Consider the following 24,354-nt stretch of genomic DNA (forward strand, 5'->3'; position numbering starts at 1 on the left):
CCAATGCTTGATAATGGTTCAATATCTAACATGTTGGCCTGAGATAAGGCCAGCCCGGGGGGGCGCCTGGCTAAAAACAGAACAGGAATGATTCCCGGTCACTCCCAGTAGATGTCACCTGGGTGCTATTTGGTCTCCCCTGGTAAAGGCCAGAGGAAAGAACCTGAAAGGAGCTGTGATCAGAAGCCCTGAGGGGGGCCAAAGAGAGACTGGAACTATTCATAGTCCTTAAGAGGAGGGCTATGGCAAAATCCTGAAGACAAGGGACTGAAAGGACAACACAGCCATGAAGCAGGGACTGTGTTTTGGCCCCTGACACAAGAGAAAGCAACACCCCTGCAGTGAGGGGGAAAGTACTATGAAACTCTCAGGAAGGGCTGAAAAGACTCTGAAGCTGTGCCAGAGGGGCAAAATGACATGGAGACAGAACTGGTTAAAAAACAAAATCCTAGTTTTTGCAAAATAGTTCTTGTTTAGAGTGTTTGAAATTAACCCTTTAAAAAAAATCACAAATGTTGCAGGAATTTTTACTGATAACATCAGAATGGTGATAGAAATTGTATTTACTAAAAACCTAGTGTTTGGTAATTGAAAAGTTTGATAAACGTTTTAATAATGTTTTTGATAAATAATTGGGAAAATATTGAAAAGATGCACAACTTTTTCCCCCCATAAAAACTGAACAAATTTTGTTTTTGAAAGAAGGCCATTCTCTGACTAAAAATAACTTCAGCCAACTCTGGTTGATTAGCCTGGATACAGCGTGAACAGCTGAATATATTTTGTTTAATAACAATAAATGAAACCCCATAGGGGAGACTTTTGTATTAAACATCAGCATGATGTAGGAGACTTTACTGATTTTGCTAAGATGAGGCCCTGAAGTAAAACTGATATACAAATGGTGGGTGCAGATGGAGAAAATATAGCAACCAACTGACAGGGCCAGGAGGGAGGCGAAGCCTTAATACAGTGTCTGAAACATCTCTTCAATAGCAAAAACCCAACAAAATACTTGTTTAAAAAGTTATATTGACTAAGGGCTATTGGGAGGTTGTGAGTATGAGGCTGGGTTGTTATCCCATATGTAACTAGCTCTACCTAGCTACAACAGTTTGCTATTCTGAGAAAAAATAACAACAAAAAATAGTCTTTTTTTTAAACTAGCAAACACTTATCTTGAAAGATAATTGGCTTTTATACTAAGATCTTTATTTTTTTCCTTTTAATCTTCAGAGGTTTTCTGGCTTCTACTGAGCAGAATTTCACATCAATTGGCAGATCCCAGTAATGACAGCAAAATACTGAGGCACAGATCTTCAAAGGTAATTGGGCACCGAACTTCCATTGATTTCAGTAGGAACCAGCTTCTCAATATCTTTGAGGGTCTGGGCCTGCATGTCTTCTCTTAATGACCTGGGTTCTGCTTGATAAGCAATTGCTGCTTATTGTTAACAACTTGCTGTAGTAATTCCACAATATCATCACATCTCCAGACACTTCTCTAACAAGGAAAGTGAAAAGAGACATTTGTAAATTTTTTTAAAAAACCAGTTCTGTAGATTTAAGAGCAAGGATACTGGGCTGGATACTCAGCTCCATTTAATCGATTTTGCATGGCTCCTGCAGCACTAATCAGACTTAAAGCCATCTTAAGTGACTCTCTGAAGATTCCCCTGGAATTGGAGGGGCAGGGGGAATATTTGGGTTGCAGCTTCTCCATCATCTCCCTCTTGAACCCAGTGTAGGGGACATGGTAAAAAAAGAAAAAAATGAAGCATGGTCAAAATTCTTTCTTGCCATGTTGATCCTTGGTGGCCAGAATGGCTCCTTGCAATGGCAAGCAGTCAGTGGACAGATTAATCCCGGTCTTATATACTTTTTTTAAGTCTAGGAAAACATCAAACAGCCCCAAGCTGAGGACACCTTAAAAGAGTTTTGGAAACCAATTTTGCACCCGCCTCTTCTGCTATTGCCATCCAGATGCCTCAACAGGTGGCAAACTTTATGGGATAGGCCGTGACTGGAACAGCCCCTATAGAAGTAGGGGGGAGAGCAGACACTGGGGGAATGCAAGGGTGACCCCTACTACTCTGCCCATTGGCCAGCTGGAGTAGGAGGGGAGCTGACTGGTCCCTTGCTGGGGCCAAATTGGTAGAGCCCTGGTGGATTTTTTGCCTTCCTCGCAGCAGTCGGGAGGCACAGTTAGGTTAAATAGGAATAAGATTTAGTAATCAGTGGCAGTACTTGGTAGGGACGTTGGTTTGTTGCAAATTGCAGCCAATTTCCAGTGTGGTTAAAAGGCAGAGATTGTTCTCAGAAGTAAAAGACCTGGGATTTTGCTGGTGGGCTTTATGCCCAGGGGATAGGGGGAGACCTTGTGGCATGTACAGGCCAAGTTCCTCCCCCTGTCACATTTCAGTACTTTCTGTCCACCTCGCAGGGTGTGTGGCTGTGAGTGAAAGGATTCAGATGAGAGAGTTGAATCTAAGGGGTAAGCTGAGGACAGTCTACCCTGAGTTATGGGCTATGTAGTAGGAGCCTTGTAACGCTGCACTGGAACCACCTAAAATGCCTGGTATGCAAGAGTCTGGTTGACAGGACAGGTAGCACCCCTCCTTTGGTTAAGTTTAATAATGTTGCATCCTGACACTTAAAATCTGTCCCCGTGTCGGTCTTCATTCGCTGACATGTCCTGAATACTACTCTGGTACAGTTGAGGACATAGCTTATTAACTGTAGAAGTTGGATATGCTGGCTGCTGCCACTGATTTTATTGTTCTCTCATTACACTCACAACAAACTCTCACATCCTTTACAGATGACCTGCTTAAGCTTTCTTTTTATGGGGTCTGTGAAACTTAATGTGCCTTTTTATTGCAAAATGAAGGGCTGGAAGGTGTTTTCCAAAGAAACATTTTTTTAATTTAATTTTAGTTAGAAATAGGTGGAATGTCATGAGTAGAGGACTCAAAGGGATTACCTGGTGTCTCAGGTGTTGACATTCCCTAACCAAAGAGCAGGGTGCAGAATCCTTAATAAAGACTATGTTCCCAGGTGTTTATTATTTACTGAAGTTAGATAGGTGTTAACAAAAAATAACAAAACAAAAAAATCCCAACAAACAACAGTCTGACTAAAAATTCCTTCCAGGCAGTATACATCTCCAGTGAAACAGCCTTGCTCACCTTACTTACAAAGAATCCCACCCCATACATACTTCACACACAAACAAAACAAATCCACTTGCCTCCCAAAATGCTTTGTGTTTCAGATATCAGTGCTAACTTATGATGCTTTAGTCTAAATTGTTCAAATACACCACTACCCCGATATAACGCGACCTGATATAACACAAATTCGGATATAACGTGGTAAAGCAGCACTCCGGCGGATCAAAGCAAGTTCAGTATAATGCAGTTTCACCTATAATGCGGTAAGATTTTTTGGCTCCCAAGGACAGCATTATATCAAGGTAGAGGCGTCCTGATTTCTGGTTCTGCCACTGTATATCCAACCTCAGTGGTTACCTTAATCTACCCAGAAAGTGTTAAAAGGAACACCTTATTTAAAAAGTTGGCAGAAGAACGATAACTTTTGTCCAGAATAAATATGCAAGATTAATACATTCTATATGCCACATACTGATGTGCCAAAAATATTTTTCAATATTTTTTACCTATGTGCTCATTAAAGCAAGGCACAAATTTTTCTAAGGGAAAGGGAAATAAAACTTACAAGCCTATTCTGCACCATATAATGAATATAACACCACTGCCAGCAACATTTAGCGCATATGCGTCACTGCAAAAAGAGGATTCCTATTTTGCAGAATTTAACTGATGCAGTCTACTCCTAGTGTCTTTTAGTTACTGAGTTCAAATTAAACAACAGAGTCCTATGGCACTTTATAGACTAACAAATACATTTTATGTTAGTCTATAAGGTGCCACAGTACTCTTTGTTGCTTTCTACAGATCCAGACTAACACGGCTACCCCTCTGATACCTGAGCTCAAATTAATATTTGACTTGGTGCCATAAATTCAGAATTGAAGATATTGTGATGGCAAACATTGTAGCTATTTCTAACGAGGGGAAACAAAGATAACCCTGGGTAATTATAGACCAGTCAGCCTAACTTTGATACCTGGAAACATACTTGAACAAATTATTAAACAATAAATTTGTAACTACCTAGAGGATAATAGGATTATATGAAATAGCCATCATGGGTTAGTCAAGAACAAATCATGCCAAACCAACCTAATTTTCTTCTTTTGACAGGGTTACTGGCTTAGTGGATATGAGTGAAGCAGAAGACATTATATATCTTGATTTTAGTAAGGCTTTAAAAACAGTCCCACTTAACATTCTCATAAGCAAACTAGGGAAATGTTGTCTAGATTAAACTACTATAAAATGGGCGCACAATTGGTTGAAAGACGATACTCAAAGAGCAGTTATCAAGCTATCAAACCTGAAGGGTGTATCTGCTGAGGTCAGTCCTGAGTCTGGTACTAGTCAATATTTTTGATAATGACTTAGATAATGCTGTGGAAAGTATGCTTATGAAATCTGCACATGACACCAGGCTGGGTGGGGTTGCAAGCACTTTGGAGAACAGGATTAGAATTCAAAATAACCTTGATAAATTAGAAAACCTGTCTGAAATTAATACAAGATGAAATTCAGTAATGCCAGGTACAAAGCATTACACTTTGGAAGGAAAAAAATAATCAAATGCACAACTACAAAATGGGGAATAACTGGATAGGAAGTAGTGGTACCAAAAAGAATCTGCAGGTTATAGTGGATCACAATTTGAATAAGAGTCAACAGTGTTTCTGTAGTTGTGAAAAAGGCTAATATCATTCTGGGGTGTATTAGCAGGAATGTCATATGTAAGAATGTCAAGGTTTCTTTCCCCAGTTTGAACTTTAGAATACAAAAAGTGGGGACCTGCATGAACACTTCTAAGCTTAATTACTAGCTTAGATCTGGTACACTGCCACCAGCAGAATTTAGTGTCTGGCACACTTTCTGTTCCCCCAAAACCTTCCCTGGGGAACACAGATCCAAATCCCTTGGATCTTAAAACAAGGAGAAATTAATCATCCCCCTCCTTTCCCCCCACCAATCCCTGGTGAGTTCAGACCCAATCCCTTGGATCTTAAAATAAGGAAAAATCAACCAGGTTCTTAAAAAGAAAGCTTTTAATTAAAGAAAGAAAAGGTAAAAATTATCTCTGTAAAATCAGGATGGAAAATGCAGAGGAAACCCCCTTAGCCTCAGGTTAAGTACAGCAAACAAGGTAAAAACCGTTTCAGCAAAAACAGACATTTAAGTGAGAAACAAAAATGAAGACTAAATCCGCCTTCCTACTATTAACTTACAATTTGGAAACATGAAAGACTGATTCAGAAGATTTGGAGAGCCTGGTGAACTGTCCCTCTTAGTCCAACGAACAAAACAAAAAGCACAAAGACTTCCCTCCACCAAGATTTGAAAGTATCTTGTCCCCCTATTGGTCCTCTGGTCAGGTGTCAGCCAGGTTTACTGAGCTTTTTAACCCTATACAGGTAAAAGAGACATTAACCCTTTACCATCTGTTTATGACAAAGAAAAAAGAGGTAATTGCTGTACTCAGCACTGGTGAAGCCTCAGCTGGAGTACTGTGTTCAATTCTGAGCACCACACTTTAGAAAAGATGTGGATAAACTGAGCAAGTCCAAAGGAAAGCAATAAAAAAAGATAAAAGGTTTAGAAAACCTGACCTATGAGGAAAGGTTAAAATAAATTGGGCATGTTTAGTCTTGAGAAAAGAAGAGTGAGGAGAGAACCTGATAGTGTTCAAATATGTTAAGGGCTGCCATAAAGAAGACAGTGATCAATTATTCTCCATGTCCATTGAAAGTAGGGCAAGAAGTAATGGGCTTAAAAGATTTAGGTTAGATATTAGGAAAAACGTTCTAATCATAAGTTCCGGAATAGGCTTCCAAAGGAGGTTGTGGAATTCTCATCATTGGAGATTTTTAAGAACAGGTTAGACAAACCTTGTCAGGGATGGCCTAAGTGCAGGGGGCTGGACTTGATGACTTCTCAAAGTCCCTTCCAGCCCTACATTTCTATGATTCTATGGCAGGAGACCTTTTCTTGAGCTTCAGGTAAGATACTAGCAACGACATTAACAAATATCTACTCCTATTATATAGGAGAATGTATGCCACTTTTACAAAAGTTGATGGGAGGGCCAGTGAGGATGAACACAGGAATTTTTTTGCCACATGTCTACAATGTTATTGACCCTTGAAGTACCTTCTAAAATCAATCTGTCCTGGCAGCAGTGAACTATGGGTGTTTTGCGTGCGTGTGAGAGAGAGAGAATAGCTACAGCCTTCACAGGCTGTCACTGACCATCCCCCATTTTGATGTTCAGATCGAAATAGCATCCTACATTTCTTTGGTCTGCCAGGCGCACCAGCAGAGAATGGATTGAAAAGGATAACCTCTGCCTGCTGCTGTTCTTTTATAGGCAAGCCCTTGTTGGCCTGCCAATACCAGAACTTGGGAGAAGTACTTGGAATTAATTCCCTAACCAAGGAGTGCTGCCATTGGTCAGCAGTCATAGTGCCCTCCAAGTGGGGGCACCAACCCCCCCCAAAATGGGCTGGCTGTGAAGGGCCAGTCCTCCTTTACCATTGACAATTTGAAGCATCATCTGGGAAATCTCAAGTCTGATATTTTAAATGTATAGTAAGAAGTATACAAGGAATATTTTAGAAGTAAAGGAGAAAATACATTTGTCTAAGAAAAAGCCTTTAACTGCACTACAGATGCTAGGATAGCTATCAACACATTTTTGTTTTAATGTAAAGCATTATTTGTATACCCACAACAAAACATGGACCTGTAGAAGTTTTCAAGCAATCTTCTAACAGCTTCATACGAGTCTTCTGGAGCTCAGGACTGTCCCACTCTTCTGTTTCTACTCCCCAGTATAAATCTATGACCTGGAAATCAATGTATAACACACTGTTAGTTTTATTCATTAGTTTAAGCTTCTCCTACATAACAAGATGAACAAGATCTCAATTAAGAGTTAATGTGGGTCAGTGGGTAGCGCAGTTGGCCGAACTGGGTGCTATTCCCAGTCCTAACATGGACCAGCTCTGTGATGCAGGCAAGTCAACTTACCTCTCTGTTTCCCCTCCCACTGTCTTCTCTATTTAGACTGTAAATTCTTTGGGGCAGGGACTGCCTCTTACTATATGTTTGTACAGCACCTAGCACACTGATGTCCTGATCTCAGATGGGGATTCTAGCTGCTATTGTAATGCAAATAATAAATGAATAATAATTACAAGACTCTGGTCAAAATCCTGGCCCCTATGAAGTCAGAGTCTTGCAATTGACTTCAACACAGCTCAGATTTCACCCAATGACTTTTTGACCCCCTCAGAGATCAAACTATCCTGTGCTAAAATGAACAAAAAAGACAGGACTGGATCAGATACTGTAATATCACTCTTCCTTTGTTCCCTAATGTTTTGTTGCTCTGGAAGCAAAAAATGCATGAATTTATAATAGCAGATGGCTTGCTGTTCAGACTTTCATCTGTTGCTATAGATTCAGTTTTATAATGTTAATAAGATGCAAGCAAATGCATAGAAGAAGCTGGTTGAGGTTGCTACATTTATTTAAAGAGATTTCGTGATGAAGCGTGGTTTCGCTACATATTTTAACTGTTAATGGATGGAAGTTTCATTATTGCAGGACACTTTATTTAAAGGAACAGAGTCCTTTATCTGTCTCAGGTTTTTTAAAAAATAAATTGATGATATATCCTGCTGCAATTTGCTTATTTATGCTACTAGCAGTTTTCAATAAAACCATGTGATACTATTATAAAGAAGTCATTACTGCATAATTAAAAACAGTATTGGGACATATCTTCATTATTTAATTTACATATTTATTTGTATTGTAATAGCACCTAGACGCCTCAATCAAGATGGAACCATACTGTGCTTAATACAGTCTGAACACAGTAGTAAGAGAGTCTGGACTGAAGAACTTACCATCTAAAATGTATACGGTTGATGCATTAGTCAAGTTAACCCACTTGTAAACAGGTAAATCTTAGGAAGGTTCTGATAACAATGACTGATGTGTTATAAGACCCAATCCTTCAAACAGTTATGTACACGCTTTACTGCCATGAGTATTCATAGTAAAGTTAAGCACATGTGTAACTGTTTGCAGGATTGGGACCACAGGCACTACATGCTGGAAGTAAGAGACCACATGTGGTGAAACAGCCCAAAGCATGAAGTGCATTATAAAGTGGAACAAAAGAGAATAATGTCAGAAAGTTTATGTAAAGTAAAAATGTATAAAATTAGTCTATGTCCCAAACACCTGTTAGAGCAAGAAACTACTTCTTTGCAGCTCTTGCCATCTAAGCCTTCCTGCATCTCTCTGCTTCATTGATCTTCTTCTATTTACAAGTGAAAATATTTCTTTTCTCCATATTTCTTTCTCCTTCCCATTATTTATCTATGGATTTGTTTTTGAACTCTGTGTTGTTTTCATCAGATGCCTGAATATTAGAATTGCATAAGACAGAAATTAACTAATTCAGTCATATATTCTCAACTCCATAGATATTTGAATTTGCAGCCGGATGAACTTGTCACTCAAGAATTTTCTCAGGAATCAAAGGAAATTTTTACTCTAACTGACCAGTCAGAAGTCAGAGAACTTGAGCTAGGACAGAAGAGAGAACACTGTGTCAAGGCTGACTATCTAGCATGCTGTGTGCCTCTCCTCTATGTGTTATGAAAGGTCAGAAGGTATCTTTCTAATAACAAAATCACCCAGCAAAATTTCAGAATAGACAAAAAAAACTAGTATCTTATGTTTAAATGATTTTATTGTTGTCTTCTTACTTTATGAATCAAATTTTGTGCCTTGTACACACGGTAAATACATTCTGATTTATTCAAATGTGATTATTTCCAGAAATGGGACTAAGCAAAAATGTCAGATTTCTCAAAAGACTTCTCCTTGGGTGTTTTCTAAGTCATAACTTCTCTCTTTACGGACAAAAAAGAAAGATGACTGACAAGGAATTCTACATTTTCACATTTTTTTTCTTGTGGGGTTAATACTTGGTGCCACTGACTTTCTGTTCTTGTCAGGTTCTTATTCTGTGCTCATCACTGTAGTATCTGAGCACCTTCCATTAATGCACTGAGCAATGGGACTAACATCTGTCACATTTGTTCTCTCCTCCTCTCCCCGGGTAGAAAAGTGTGTGTAGTTGGCAGTGTTTTATTTTGTAGTGTGTGTGTTATTGTTCAGTGTTGTTGTAGTCATGTTGGTCTCAGAACTAGATGGCATCATGGAATGGGCTACCCAAATACCCTGAAAGAATCTGCTTCAATATCGAAAAAAAATCTGATCCAACTGCACATATCTAGTTGTTACCTAACACCCCATACTGGAACCCATACAGGGTATCATTAAACAATTATAATCCATATTTGATGGGGACCCCATCCTGAAAGAAATCTTTCCCAACCCTGCCCCCCTTCTGCCTTCAAACAACCCCCAACTTTGCCAAGCTTATCATCAGAAGCAAGCACCCCACAGGCCAGGACACACCAACTCAAAGCAGCAACAGACTCCGCCGTAACAACTGATGCAAAACTTACAGACATCTCTCTATTGGTATGGTGGTCAATACGCCCCTGAACACAGCTATCACAGCATGTAATGCCCATCCTCCAATGCACTAAATGCCCCAACAACAACTGTGTGAGTGAAATGAGAATCGCTAGGCTCTTGAATAAACTCGCACAAAAAAGTGATAAAAGACAAAAAAAAAATCATATCCCCAGTGGATGAACACTTCTCAAAAAGTGATCGTTCTATATCTGACCTCTCAGTCCTCATCCTCAAAGGAAACCTGCATAACACCTTCAAAAGACGAGCCTGGAAGCTTAAATTCATAACTTTGCCAGACACTAAAAATCATGGACTTAAGAAAGCCACTGGATTTATGGCTCATTACAACAATCTGTAACCCACTAACTTCCCCCCTCTCCCCGCTTCTTTGTTCTATGACTCCAGAGATGTTAACTGGGCACTTCACCTTGAAAGGTCTCTTACAGTATGTGTTAACTTCTTATGCTAAACAATGTGTTCCACCTTGTTTTTAGCTGTGACACTCTGTGGGCAAGTCTACCCTTAAAACACTGCATGGTTGTAGCTGCACCGATGCAGCTGTGCTATTGTAGTGCTTTCATGAAGACGCTCCAAGCCAATGGGAGAGTGCTCTCTCGTCAGTGTAGTTAATTCACCTCCCTGAGAGGTGGCAGCTAGGTTGGCGGGAGAAGCTCTCTTGCTGACATAACGCTGTGTAGACGGGGGGTTAGGTAGGTATAAGTACATCGCTCAAGAGTGTGAAAAATCCACACCCCTGAGTGACGTAGTTATACCAATAGAAGTCTGTAGTTTAGACCAGACCTGAGTACCTTTTTCAGATCTGAAGAAGAGATCTGTAAGCTCAAAAGCTTGTCTCTTTCACCAACAGAAGTTGATCCAATAAAATATATTATATACTCACACGTTATTTGTTTATGTTAGAAAAGGCAAGGTCAAAGAAATGCATCTTGCACTTACACTAGAAGGGGCTGAGGTTTGTGATGGTCTTTAGCTGCCAGGGCGTTTATTCCACAGTCTTGGGCTGGCCCCTGAGTATGTTCTGTCTCCGGCATAAATGAGCTTTATTTTTATTGGAGCTTCAGGTACTTTCTCAAAAGCAGGCTCACTAGGATGCTGGAAATGAACGCTCGGAGCAATGGTTCTAAAAGGGTAGTTGGGGCCCACCTGACTCAGTCCCTCAGAGCCTGATGATGGTAGAATGCTGAAGAAGACATGAATGGGGTTGGGGCATGTATTAATGCAGAGGCAGCACTCTTAAAGAACTACAGTTACTGGTGAATAATCTTTCCTTTCTGCTCAAAAGTGAGGTTTAGGATCTCCCAATACTAACATGTGGAAATACATTATTACTGTTGTGCTAGACTAGAGGATGTTGTTGGGGGCCAGCAAGTTTTCAGGCAATCACATTATATTGCTGAAGCTCATGGATGCACTAGCCACCTTTCATTCACGCTAAATGAAGGCACAATTAAATGTCCATTTGTTCAGGGACAGCTGAAACAACAGAAACCATTGCTGAAGGCACAGCCCAGCATGGAAAGGGCTGAACAAGAACTAACTCAGGGAGAATAAGAAGGGAGTCCCTGGGACTGACTGAAAATGCAGAGGCTGAAGAATTGATTGCTTGGGAGCAGAAAGCAGCCAGAGAAGCAGATGACAGCATAGCCTTGAGAGGGAACAGAAACAGAACTCCTTGAGACACAGGACCGACAGGAAAGTGAGCACAGATTTCTGAACAAAGAAACTGCTTCCTGCTTCTGTATTCAGGGGAAAAGATTTTGTATATATAGTCTTTGTAAATAAACAGAATTGCATCAAAGAACCAACTGATTCTATCATTAATTTCTCCTACTAATGGAAATAACCCTGTAAGGCCCCAAATATTGTCTATCCTCTCAGGCTAAGGGCAACATTATTAAATCAGAGAATTGTAAGGGACCTCGAGAGGTCATCTAGTCCAGTCCCCTGCAGTCACGGCAGGACTAAGTATTCTCTAGACCAGTGGTCCCCAACATGGTGCCTGCGGGCACCATGGCACCCACCGGGGCATTTATGTGCACCCGCCTGTGCCCAGCAGGGGACCTGCCGGGGACAGAGACCTCAGGCTGCGGGCGCGGTGTTCTCTGTTCCCGGCAGATGCAGGGCCTGCCTAGTTCCCAGCAGGGGAGAGAAGCTGCAGCCCCATGCCTGCCAGGGACAGAGAACTCTGGGGCTGCAGGTACCGGTGTTCTCGGTCCCTGGCAGGTGCGTGGCTTAAGCTGGAGAGAAGCCGCGGCCCCGCGCCTGCTGGGAACAGAGAACTCTGGGGATGCAGGTGCTCGTGTTCTTGGTCCTCAGAAGGTGTGGGGCCCACCTAGTGCCCAGCAGAGAAGAGAATCTGGGGCCCCGCGCCTGCTGGGCACAGAGTACTCCAGGGCTGTGGCCACCGGTGTTCTCTGTCCTTGTGGCTTTTCATTGGCTTCTCTCTTCTCTATGGATTCATATATTATGTAATATTAAACATGTTTTTTTGTATTATTTAATATACAAATACAAAATAAGCCTTGAAAAACTGTTGGCGCCCGCCACGCTCTTCTGAAAATGTGAATGTGCTACTGGTCACAAAAAGGTTGGGGACCACTGCTCTAGACCATTCCTGTCAGGTGTTTTTTTAATCTGCTCTTAAAAATCTCACTGATGGAGTGATTTCACAATCTCTCTCGGCAATTTATTGCAACACAAATGATGAATCTTTTGCAGCTACAGTTCACTTAGCACTAGTAAATACACTTTGGCAAGCAAATCTTAGTGACATAGGTGCTGACTCCAAGGGTGCTCCAGTGCTGGAGCACCCTTGGAAAAAAATTAGCCAGTGCTTAGCACCCACCGGCAGCCAAGCTCCCTTCCTCTGCCCAGTGCCTCCCACTCACTGGTGGCCCCATTGATCACCTCCTTCCCTCCCTCCCAATGCCTCCTGCATGCTCTGGAAAAGCTGTTCCATGGCATGCAGGAGGCGCTGGGGAAGGGGAGGAGCAGGGATGGGACATGCTTGGGGGAAGGGGTGGGAAAGAGGTAGGGCATGTGTGGGAAGAAGCAGGGTGAGGGAAGGAAGAGGCGAAGAAGGGGTGGAGTGAGGGTGGGCCTGGGGTAGAGGGGGGTTGAGAGGAAGTCAGTGCCTATGCATGGGGGTATTCAAGACCCATAAAGAGAAACACAGAAAAGAAATAATTCTAGGATAAATCCCTATGCTTTATTGCTCATAAGCATGCTTCCATCCCAATTTTGCCTGGACCAAATTTTTGATAGTGGTTTGTAAATTTGTGCCTAGTAACTGCATATCCAAACAGGCATGCTCGCACAACTTTGTGCGTGCAAAAATAAGAGGCTATTTTTTTGAAAATTTGGCTGTAATGTCTCAAAAAATATCTTTCAGGACTGGTGTTACAGCATCATGACCTAATCTTCCATCATAAACTCATAGCATTGTGTTACAACATGATGACTCTGCATCTTGACGTCATGACGTTACATTGCAATGTGGTGATTCAGTGTCAAGCTATTAAAAATTAACTGTCACAATGGGATGACATGAGAAGTTTGCCCTGCCCAGCAAGCTGATATAGGTGTCAAACCTATATGTGCGTGGACCCTGAGAATTTAGAAAGGAGGAGTATATGGGATACAGCGGAACAAGAAGATGCTTGTGACTGATGTCAAAGCATATTTATTACAGTTACTCCTCATTTAACGTTGTCCCACTTAACATGGTTTCAATGTTACCTCCCTGCTTAATTAGGGAACATGCTCAATTAAAGTTGTGCAATGGACCCTTATAACATCGTTTGGCTGCCTGCTTGTAAGATTCTGTGGAAGAGCAGCAACTTTACAAGGGAGCATTGCCTAAGTTCTGTTTCTCCACCTCCTCCTCCAGCCTCCCAGTGCTTCTCCCAGCTGTTTGGCGGTGCTTAGGACTTTTTGGGAGGGAGGCGGAGGAGTGGAGATGCAGGGCTTCCCTGCTCCTGCCCCTCCCTCCTAGAAAGTCCTAAGCATGAAGTGCTGGGCGGGAGGGAGAGAAACAGGTAAGCCTGGCATCGCCACTCCTCCCTCTCCCTCCCAGAAAATCCTAAAAGCCACTAAACAGCTGTTTGGCGGTGCTTAGGACTTTCTGGGAGGGAGGTGCAGGAGCGGGGAAGCTTAGGACTTTGCGGGGGAGGGATATAGCATGCTTCGGAGAGGAGATGGAGTGGGGGTGGAAAGATGTGTGCCTGGAGTGGAGTGGGGACAAGAAGAGGCGGGCCTGGAGCATTCCCAGCAAAATCCGAGCCTGTTCTCTGGGAAAGTTGCCGCTGCTGCTGCAAAGGTGCTTCCTAGCGTCCTTGCCTCCAGCGAGCTGTGCCTGTGTGTAGTAAGCCAGGGGCACTTCCCAACCACAGTACAGTACTATACAGTATATAATGCCTTTTGTCTGCCCCCCAAAAATTTCCTTGGAACTTAACCCTCGGCATTTACATTAAATCTTATGGGACAATTGGATTCGTTTAACATTGTTTCACTTATAGTTGCATTTTTCAGGAACATAACTACAACGTTAAGTAAGGAGTTACTGTACTCATAATTGGAGACATTGCTCACCAATGTCCACCCTAACAGAAATATTACTCAGTATTATTGCCTGACTGGGTTGCCAACTTGACGCTCTGTGTAAAAGTTCACTGCCCAAGCTAGACTGACTTTGAGGCTAGTCTACTTGCACATCTGATTTCTTTTTTTTAAGTTTTTCACTCATGAGTCAGTGTTTTCTGTTTGCTTTCCTCAACTTCTGTCATAACAACTCCTATCATCTTTATAGGTCATTTTTTTTTCTTACTAACTGAAAGAAGTTAGCATTTTATTTTGCATATCTTTCTGTAGGGTGCATTATCCTGTTGAGCCCTTTAAGCAGAAAAAACTGTAAATTGTTAACAATATACGTGAACTTTTTTGCTTGACTCTGGATGCCTTCATTTTCTTGTGCACACTGGATTTTCTTTCTTCCGTTTATCATATATTTTTTTTCCTCCCCAACTATACACTGGAAGATGCCCCCACTTAACAGTTGTTAATTATCCCGAGAAAATGTTTCCATTATGAACTAGTTTCTCAGTTTAAAATAAACCTAGAGAAACAGATATATGTCAAGCTGTTTAAAGATTCAAAATCATGTGTTCTGGAGGTACCCTTTCTAGCATACTTTTTATCTCTATTTTAACAACAGTCCAAATCAAAATACAGGTTTTTCAGAAACATTTTAGTGATTCAAAGGAAAACGAATGGAACTAATAGAGTCTACCCTAAACCAGTTCAGAGATGGAATTAATGTATTCAGTCACATTTCTCCAGATATGGTAATTATGTCCCACAGGAGTGGTCAACACAGGAAGCCTGACAGATCTGATGTTTTGCAACAATTGAGACCCTGTTATCGGTGGAGCCAGATGATGCAGAGAAAACTGGAGCACTGAATATATTAGAATGAATTTAAGTTAGGTCGCGATTTATCCAAGTAGATGATGACTTGAGGATACTCTACAGTATGTGGCTTTCATGGTAGCCAGACACTGATCAGATCTTATAAGTAGAGGACCACATATAAAGAATAAAAAGTTTCATCCACCCAAATACCCTATCTGTTACAGTAAGAAGCTATGTCCCTTCCTGTATGTTTGAAAAGTGCCTAGCACTTCATGGGCATCACTGAAAACTAATAATTAATAATAATGATTTTTTTGTATTAAAAGATAATGCTTCCCATAATAACCATAAAATAGTGGGAGGTCAGACTGCCAAGAAAAAGATATTTTTATGAGAGAAAATCCATCTCAGAGCTGCTGCAAATGCTTTCTCATTTTCCCTTTGTAATTTTTTATAACCTTTCCCACTTGAGCCAAAAAACCTGATAAAATCACTTGTATACTAATGTCAAAACTAAGGCTGTCGATTAATCGCAGTTAACTCACGTGATTAACTTAAAAAAAATTAATCGCAGTTTTAATTGCACTGTTAAACAATAGAATACCAATTGAAATTTATTAAATATTTTGGATGTTTTTCTACATTTTCATATATATTGTATTATGTTGTAATTGAAATCAAAGTGTATATTATTTTTATTACAAATATTTGCACTGTAAAAATGATAAACAAAAGAAATAGTATTTTTCAGTCCACTTCATTCGAGTACTGTAGTACAATCTGTCATGAAATTGCAATTTACAAATGTAGATTTTTTTGTTACATAACTGCACTCAAAAACAAAACAATATAAAACTTCAGAACCTACAAGTTCACTCAGTCCTATTTTTTGTTCAGCTAATCTTTAAGACAAACAAGTTTGTTTACATTTACAGGAGATAATGCTGCCCTTTTCTTATTTACAATGTCACCAGAAAGTGAGAACAGGCATTTGCAGGGCACTTTTGTAGCAGGCATTGCAAGGTATTTATGTGCCAAATATGCTAAACATTTGTATGCCCCTTCATGCTTTGGCCAACATTCCAGGGGACATGCTTCCATGCTGATGACGCTCATTAAAAAAATGTGTTAATTAAATTTGTGACTGAACTTCTTGTATGTCCTCTGCTTTGTTTTACCCACATTCTGCTGTATATTTCATGTTATAGCAGTCTCGGATGATGACCCAGCACATGTTTATTTTAAGAACACTTTCACTGCAGATTTCATAAAACGCAAAGAAGGTACCAATGTGAGATTTTTAAAGAGAGCTACATCACTCGACCCAAGGTTTAAGAATCTGAAGTACCTTCCAAACTGAGAGGGACAAGGTGCGGAGCATGCTTTCAGAAGTTTTAAAAGAGCAACACTCCAATGAGGAAACTACAGAACCTGAACCACCAAAAAAGAAAATCAATCTTCTGCTGGTGGCATCTGACTCAGATAATGATAATGAACATGTGTTGGTCTGCACTGCTTTGGATTGTTATCAAGCAGAATTGTCGTCAGCATGGATGCATTTCCCCTGGAATGGTGGGTGAAAATGAAGGGACATATGACTCTTTAGCGCATCTGGCACGTAAATATCTTGCAATTCCGGCTACAACAGTGCCATGCAAATGCCTGTTCTCACTTTCAGATGACACTGTAAACAAGAAGCGAGCAGCATTATCTCCTGCAAATGTAAACAAACTTGTTTGTCTGAGTGATTGGCTGAACAAGAAGTAGGAATGAGTGGACTTGTAGGCTCTAAAGTTTTATATTGTTTTGTTTTTTAATGTAGTTTTTTTTTATACATAATTCTACATTTGTAAGTTCAACTTTCATAATAAAGAGATTGCCTGACAGTACTTGTATTAGGTGAATTGAAAAATACTACTGTTTTGTTTTTTTACAGTGCAAATAACTGTAATAAAAAATAAATATAAAGTGAGCACTATACACTTGGTATTCTGTATTGTAACTGAAATCAATATATCTGAAAATGTAGAAAACATCCAAAATATTTAAATAAATGGTATTCTATTATTGTTTAACAGTTTGATTAATCACGATTAATTTTTTTAATTGCTTGACATCCCTAGTCAAAACTAGATTTGACTAGTCACTGCCTTTTATAGATCCCTAATTGTTTCAGGACATGTAAGTAAAATAGTTAACATCTGCCTCTGCGCTGGAGGGGCTGCCCATCTCACCTCCATCTACATGAAGAATTTCCTGATGTTTTGAGGCCTATGTCACTCAGTCTCCAGATAATAGTTGAATCTGTTTAATAAAATAGTTTTATTTTTGTGAATACTTATGAGGGAAACCTTCCTCTATTAAGATATTCATATATCATCATCAAAGCAGGAACTGAGGTCTTTCTCCATTTTGTAGTACAGCCCATCTCAGAGTGTTTTCTTCCCAATTATGGATTAAATGCAGAGTGTTATGCCTAAAGGAGACATCACACTGTTTCTTTCTTTCTTTCCTTTCTTTGAGATGTCTCCTCAGAGATGACTGAAGAATAAGGAAAATAAAGGAGTTTGATAAATAAAAGATATCAGAATTTTTCATGAATAGTACAGGAGAGTAAGAGAAGCTGGTTTTATTATTTTATACTTTTCTTTGCATTCTCCCCAAGCAGCATCGCTATAGAGACTGTCCAAACAGCTGATCAGTTGGCACCCTCACATCAAGATTTTTCATAAACACAGCATCCAATGTGATTTTAGACGATCTCTACTGCCATACAGGCTTTCCAACTCCATTTGATTTAAGGGGATCTAAGATTGATTCTCTTAATTCAGATAATATTGATGTTCATAAGAAAAAGCCCCAACAACAATCAGAACCTGCTGATGAATGTATATCAAGAGTGATGCAGGACTTTAGATGCAGAATGATAGCTTAAAGACATTAACTGTTATCACTAAAGACAATGCTTCTTTATCTCATAAAATTGAGTTACGGGGAAGCAGTGCAAAGGCATGTAATATTAGTGTGTTGGGACGAACGTCTGAAGCTTTGGAATTAGAGTTTTCTGATAAGTTACATTTTTACAATATTGCATAGTGAATTTATTTCTCCTTTCTGAGAGCCTAACCCAAAGCCCAGTGAAGTCAATGGGAGTCTTTTTTTTAAATTCAATACAAGTGTATTCAAGAACATCTTTGGTATTTACATGCCCCCCCTTACTGATGTATCTGAGCACCTCACAGTCTTTAATGTATTTATCCTTCCCCATGAGATAGGGAAGTACTATCCCCCCATTTTACAGATGTTGAACAGAGGCAGCTTGAACCCATGACTCCCAAGTTGCAAGCTAGTGTCACAAGCACTGCATCATCCTTCCACCAGTACCATAAGACAGGGAGCAGAAGCAAAGCAGACTGGCTGATGAGAACACAGTCCTGCTCTTGCAAATGAGAGGCTAACAAGGAAGGAGGGGGCTTTCACAGGAACCTACGGAAGTTAGATGCCCAACTCATACTGAATTTCATCTGGAATTGAGCACCAATTCCTCAAAGATCCACTGAATATCCCAGCTAAAACTTTGAAAGTTTATGTGAAATGAAAACAGCTGAGGTGCTGTTTTCCCAAGACATGTGTTCAGCATGGCACTCTGGGAACTAGGTTCACCTCTCCCATCACCACCAAAAGAAGCTTTCTATTGTATATGGCCCTTGGCAATTTACTTATGTTTATTTTACTCCTAATAGATGGAGAAGATGTAAAGCTGGACATCTTTAGAAGACACTATCATAGGATGTATTCTGTGCCAATTTATGCAGGGTAATGGGATTTCTACTTCTGTCTTCTCACACGTTGCCAAAATTAGCTCTGTTCTCTGCCATCCTTACCTGTTTCTTGAGGGAGATGGAGAAACATTTTATTTTCAAATTGTTACCAGACAAAGCTAAAAACTAACTTAACAAGAGCAACTTGTTAAAGGTGATTGGCTTCCATTAATTTCAAAGGGACTTCTCTCATGCTTAAAGTCAAGTATGTGTTTAACTGGATTTAAGGCTGCACACTCAACATCTTGCAAGATCCAAGACCAAAGTCAAACAGAAAAAGAAATTTCTTCATTGCTTCTGGAAATACAAGTCTGGGACTTTACCAAATCATTCAACTGGCTACATCAAACAGTGGAGAAGACACTATTTAAATCCTGACCGGCATTCAAGCTTGCACTTGCCCTGTTCCTCCTCCAAGTTGTAAGTAGAAATAGGTCTAACCTACTCTCACCACTCTGGCAATAATATCTAGGATTAGGCAGCTGTCACAGAAGCACTGCCCCCCACTGAAATTCGTTTAGGCATCTAGCCACAGTAATCACCAAGATCATGCTAATTTTCAAAGCAGGAGACATTTAGCCTTTGGCAATTTTCTTTTAAGGCAACTTTGTACCAAGTGACTGACCTGCATGCAAGAATTTGCTCCCATCAACACTGGTAACACATAGTAGATGGAGTTACTTAGTGTCATTCGTGAACAGCTGCTTTTGATAACTCAAGTCTGTTCTTTCAGCTTCTGTATGTAGGAGCCAAAAACCAATATATGTAAAAGTTCATAATACTCCTCTGAATAAACGACTTTCTTACTAGTTGAGGTTTGTCTAATATATGGAGACATTTATGGCTACAGTGTCATTCACCTGACACCAGTTTACAAGCCATATATTTGATGTCATCAAATTGGTGACAGAATGGGCCCGGTTAGGGCCAAACCTTCCTTCAAATAGGACCTTTCCTGCGAATTATGCAGCTCTTTATTGAGGGCCTAACACAAAATGTGATTACATTGCAATCATCTTGCGGACTCAAAACATTGATGTTCTAGTGCTACAAGAAACACAGTGACCTGGAGAGTGAAGGCCACCATGCAAAGATCAGCAGAAACGTTCTCATATTTGCAAGTCATCACCCTAAATATGGACTTGTGACGTATGTAAAAAACATGACCTTAAGAATTCCATTCAGGTCATGCCTACTACAAACCCCTACTCAACTGCCATCAAGATCAGTGATCTACAGTTGTAAATGTGTACAAGCCACCATCATCAAAATGGCTATGTCCAACATTACCAAGCCATCTTATATCACGGGGCTATACAAGAATGATCGTATTGGAGAACAGCTGACATCCTGGGCTTTCACCAAAGACCAACACCTCCTCTACAATACTAAAGACTGTGGCATGGTCAGTTGGATTGATGGAAGAAGTGCTACACTCCAGTACTTTGTTTTGTCTTGCACAACATCAGTAGCCATACAATACTATCTTCAAGGTCAGTTCTTGATGACTTTCCCAATAACCAATATTGCCCAGTTATGACTTGCACAGTCCTAGAAGTTCCACTCATTCAATCCCTCCTGAAACTGTGCTGGAATCTACAGTCTGCTGACTGGTCCTGCTATGTGGTTATCATATAGGGCTTGATATGTCTGGCTCATTACCACCACTTTTTAGGCCTACTCATATCAGTTGATAAACCAATCATTGCAAGAGACTTTAAAAAAAGCATTCATTCCTTGCTGGAAAGAGAGAGGGAGGCCATCTTCTGGCAATATCACACTGACTAAAAGCCCCAAAACTGCAATGGCTTTGCTTGACTCTTTGAACTCAGCAAGAAGGAAAAGGTGGTGTGAAACTGTGATGGCACTTGACTTCACGTCAAGCCGCAAAACCTAGAAGCTCCTTAGTGTTTTAGGCACTGCGGCTCCAGCAGTCTACAAACCACCTCAAGTAAGTGCAGATGCCATCTCCACGCAGTTAATTGCCAACTCCAATGTACTGATGGATAAAAACATAAGCAGTAAGTCCACAAACAACTTTACTGTGCACTAAACCAGTGCCTGTTGTTTTCACCCCTTTCTGTCTCCTAGACAGAAGATAAAGTCAACAAAAGTCTCTCCAACACTAACTCCAGGAAAGTGGGAGAAATGGATGAAATATATACAGAATTCCTGAAGAATCTTGGTTCAAAGACAAGAAGGTGGCTGACAGACTGACTTCTTCAGCAACATCCATTCTTCTAGCATAGTACCAAAAGAGTGGAAGATAGCCAAGATCATAGCCATTTTGAAACCCAGAAAGAGGACACTGACCCAAAAAGCTACCAGCTCATCTCCCTTTTTAGCAGTTGCTATAAAGTGCTGGATCAGCTCCTACTTCAAAGGTTACAGCCAATACTGGACAATTGGTCCCCAAAGAGCAGGCTGAATTTAGAATTAGTCGCACCTGCTAAGACCAGCAACTGGCCTTAACCAGCTATATAAAATCTGGCTACCAGCAAAATTAAAAACAGTGGCAGCATTCATTGAGTTTTCTTCTGCATATAATATTGTATAGTGCAAAGGTCTCCTGCTGAAGTTATCATTAACTATCCCATGCCAATCAACAATCAGACTCATCACCAAGATACTGAGTGATGGAAGATTCACTTTGGTGAATCTGCCAGTAAATCACAGAGATTGGGATCCATTTTAATGCCCACACTATTCAATCCCTATACCAATGATATTCCTATCACATTATCCTATAAATTCTTCTATACAAACGACATTGTGTTAGCAATTCAAGTGTCCTCTCTGGAGGCCAAGAAAAGGTCTGGACACTTGAGATGTATTTCAAAGCTAGGCAATTGAAACGAAATGCTTGAAAACACTTGCCTGTGATGAGTATACTGCCAGAGCTGATCAGATCCATCTAGCCCAGTAACCAATCAATGATAGTGATCAACACCAGATGCTTCATAGGAAGGCATAAGAAGTTCACAGAAGCACCTCAAATAGTCCAACCATCAATTTAGATTTGTGGAAGTGGATAAAGGGATAAAGGAGATTTGGACGCAGACATCTTAGTTTTCAACAGAATAGAGCAAGCTGTTGATCATTATTGTATGCAACAAAAGGTATAAATCTTGCCCTAATTGTTTATCTGGCAGAGACCTGCCCCGAAATGGGGAATTCCCATCCATGCGCACTCTCCCCCTTGCAATTGCTTGAGAATAAACTGTCTCTGACATGTTGCAAACAACCCAAGGGTGAAGACTGCATTTTCTTTCACAGATTTTACAGACAAAAGTCAATGGAACTACTCATAAAACAGTTCTGTTTGGCTTCCATAGCCAAAGTCAGTCATAAAAAAAATGTTTATTACCAAAGTGCAGCATCATTCTGATGCAAAATGCTCAGCAAAGAGATCATTCTCTTTCCAAACAATCCTCTCACTCCTCTCAAACTCTAGAGGCACACTGGTGGCTTTTTTCTTTAATTCTCTTATCAAAAAGCACATAGGTCAAAACTTGCAAGCTGAGTGCCTCCAGAAAAGATTGCAGATGGAAGGAATAACCAACAGAAAAGCTGGGGAGGAATGGGGAGAGTCAGTCTAGCGAGGCATTGTCTGAATGCTGCCACCAGGTATGCTGGCAAATATGATGAAGACAAAAATAAATCAGCTAATTGGAAAAACCAGGTTTGGTACTTCATGTGGTATATGCAGGGATCTAAGATGTAAAAAGTCAGGGTATTTCAGATTATGCTGACAAATCAGAATAAATAATCCATGTAAAAGATAGAAGACTGATTGCTCCACCTACAGTATATCACATATGACTGTCAGGAAGTCTATCCGGAGGGTGGGTTCATTCAGGTGAGGCAAGATTGGGTCATGCAAAATTACAAGAATCTTTTTGTAAAGTCTGCTGGATAGCTTGTGTTTAAGAAGGCCAAGCCACATCCTTTCAAAGGCCTGTTTAGACTCCTTTAGCTTTGATACATTTCATTCCTCCTGGTTAGCTTGCTTTACTATGAAACTGACTACCTCATTTTCTTTGTTCGGCATGCTAACGGACAAAATGAGGAAAAATACATTCTGCAGGTAAAGTGATACACTCTTTTGTCTTCTGCATGACTTGTCTGATGTTTTCAGCAACTGCCTTAATCACAAAGTACCAAATGTCATCATAATCCAGGTATTTTTGGAAACATGAGGTTAGGAGTGAAGAGTTCTCTTCTCAAGTGATTAAGTTCTTGTGACGGGGTATTGACCCCACACTTGCTCGGAAGAGGTTATTGTAGACTAAGAAGGAGGCCAGTTAACCAGACAGGCCACAGCTGAGAGGGATCATGTAGTTTAAGTAATCCCCTGACTGAATGATGAGGAAGCCCAGCTGAGGAGGAACAAGCTGCGCTGGGTTTATAAAGACAGGAAGTTAGCAGAGGAGGGCTGCAGGGAAATAGGCTGTAGTCACTCCCTGGGAAAAGGGAGTTTTGGGGCTGGTAAACCAGGGTGGGGACAGCCAGAAGGTTATGAAATGCTAAAGGAAAAGGTAGTAAGATAAAGAATGGAACAGACTGTGGCTGCTGATTAGATGGTCCATGAGCTGGAACCCAGAGTAGAGAGCAGGCCCAGCTTCCTCTACCAGCCACTGGAGAAGTAGCACCAGCTGAACAGTGAATGGGAAGACTGCCTGAGCCCATTCATAAGAAGAGACTTTGATATCGCAGAAGGGGAGGACATGTGACTTGGCCAGATGGCTAAACCACAAATACAGAGCATCTTGCCTCTCTGTGAGCCAGGAAGAGAAGGCAGGGCGTGCAGTGAGAGGTGGAAAGGATGTGTTGGACCTGGAATCAGCTAATCCCCAGAGCGACCAGGAGGATGCTCACTAGTGGTGAGCAGACCCTATGACAGTTCTCCACAACTAGTTTTAAAAGCCTGTGAGGTAAACTGAAACTCCCATTCTGCCTTGGCCAAAGAGTACTTCCCTTCCAACTCATCAAAGTTGGTGATAATTCCTTGACCTGAAAAGACTCATGGCCCATCAGCTCCGCCAAGCAGTTGACACAACTCCTCCATATTTTGTACTTACCTTTTGCACTGCAGTTCTCTGTGAAAGAGGACTCTTAGTAAAGCAGCTGGCCTACAAACAGCTCCCCTCACTCCAGCAGTGCCCCAAACTGGCTGCAGGGTCTGATGGTACAAAGGATAGTGGCATCTTCAGCTGCCTCCAGGATCTTGAGGAAGTAGCTGGCATTGCCCCGGCTCTGCAACACCAACTCCAGGTTGGTGGCCAGCATGGCAGCCATGCTCTGTCCTGACAGCACTATCACCATGCACTACCTGCGCCACTGCTGCCAGCTGGGCCCAATGGGAGTCTTTC

The 24,354-nt window shown here is 40.9% G+C and overlaps 1 protein-coding gene and 1 pseudogene across 2 annotated transcripts in view; both read right to left on the bottom strand.

The window, feature by feature from the left end:
• Positions 1-24,354, bottom strand: part of NWD2 (NACHT and WD repeat domain containing 2) — a 140,433-nt gene that overhangs the window by 57,227 nt on the left and 58,852 nt on the right. Inside the window, exon 3 of one of the 2 annotated variants that reach the window (XM_032771718.1) lies at positions 6,896-7,012. In XM_032771718.1, the coding sequence (XP_032627609.1) occupies positions 6,896-7,012 (117 nt within the window). Of the gene's footprint in view, positions 1-6,895; positions 7,013-24,354 lie in introns of those variants that run through there. The other variant, XM_032771719.2, reaches the window with a different exon arrangement.
• On the bottom strand, positions 22,488-24,307 carry LOC142046872 (nucleolar complex protein 4 homolog pseudogene; annotated as a pseudogene).

This window comes from Chelonoidis abingdonii, chromosome 5 (genome assembly GCF_003597395.2).
Source record: "Chelonoidis abingdonii isolate Lonesome George chromosome 5, CheloAbing_2.0, whole genome shotgun sequence".
Classification (NCBI taxonomy): domain Eukaryota; kingdom Metazoa; phylum Chordata; order Testudines; family Testudinidae; genus Chelonoidis; species Chelonoidis abingdonii.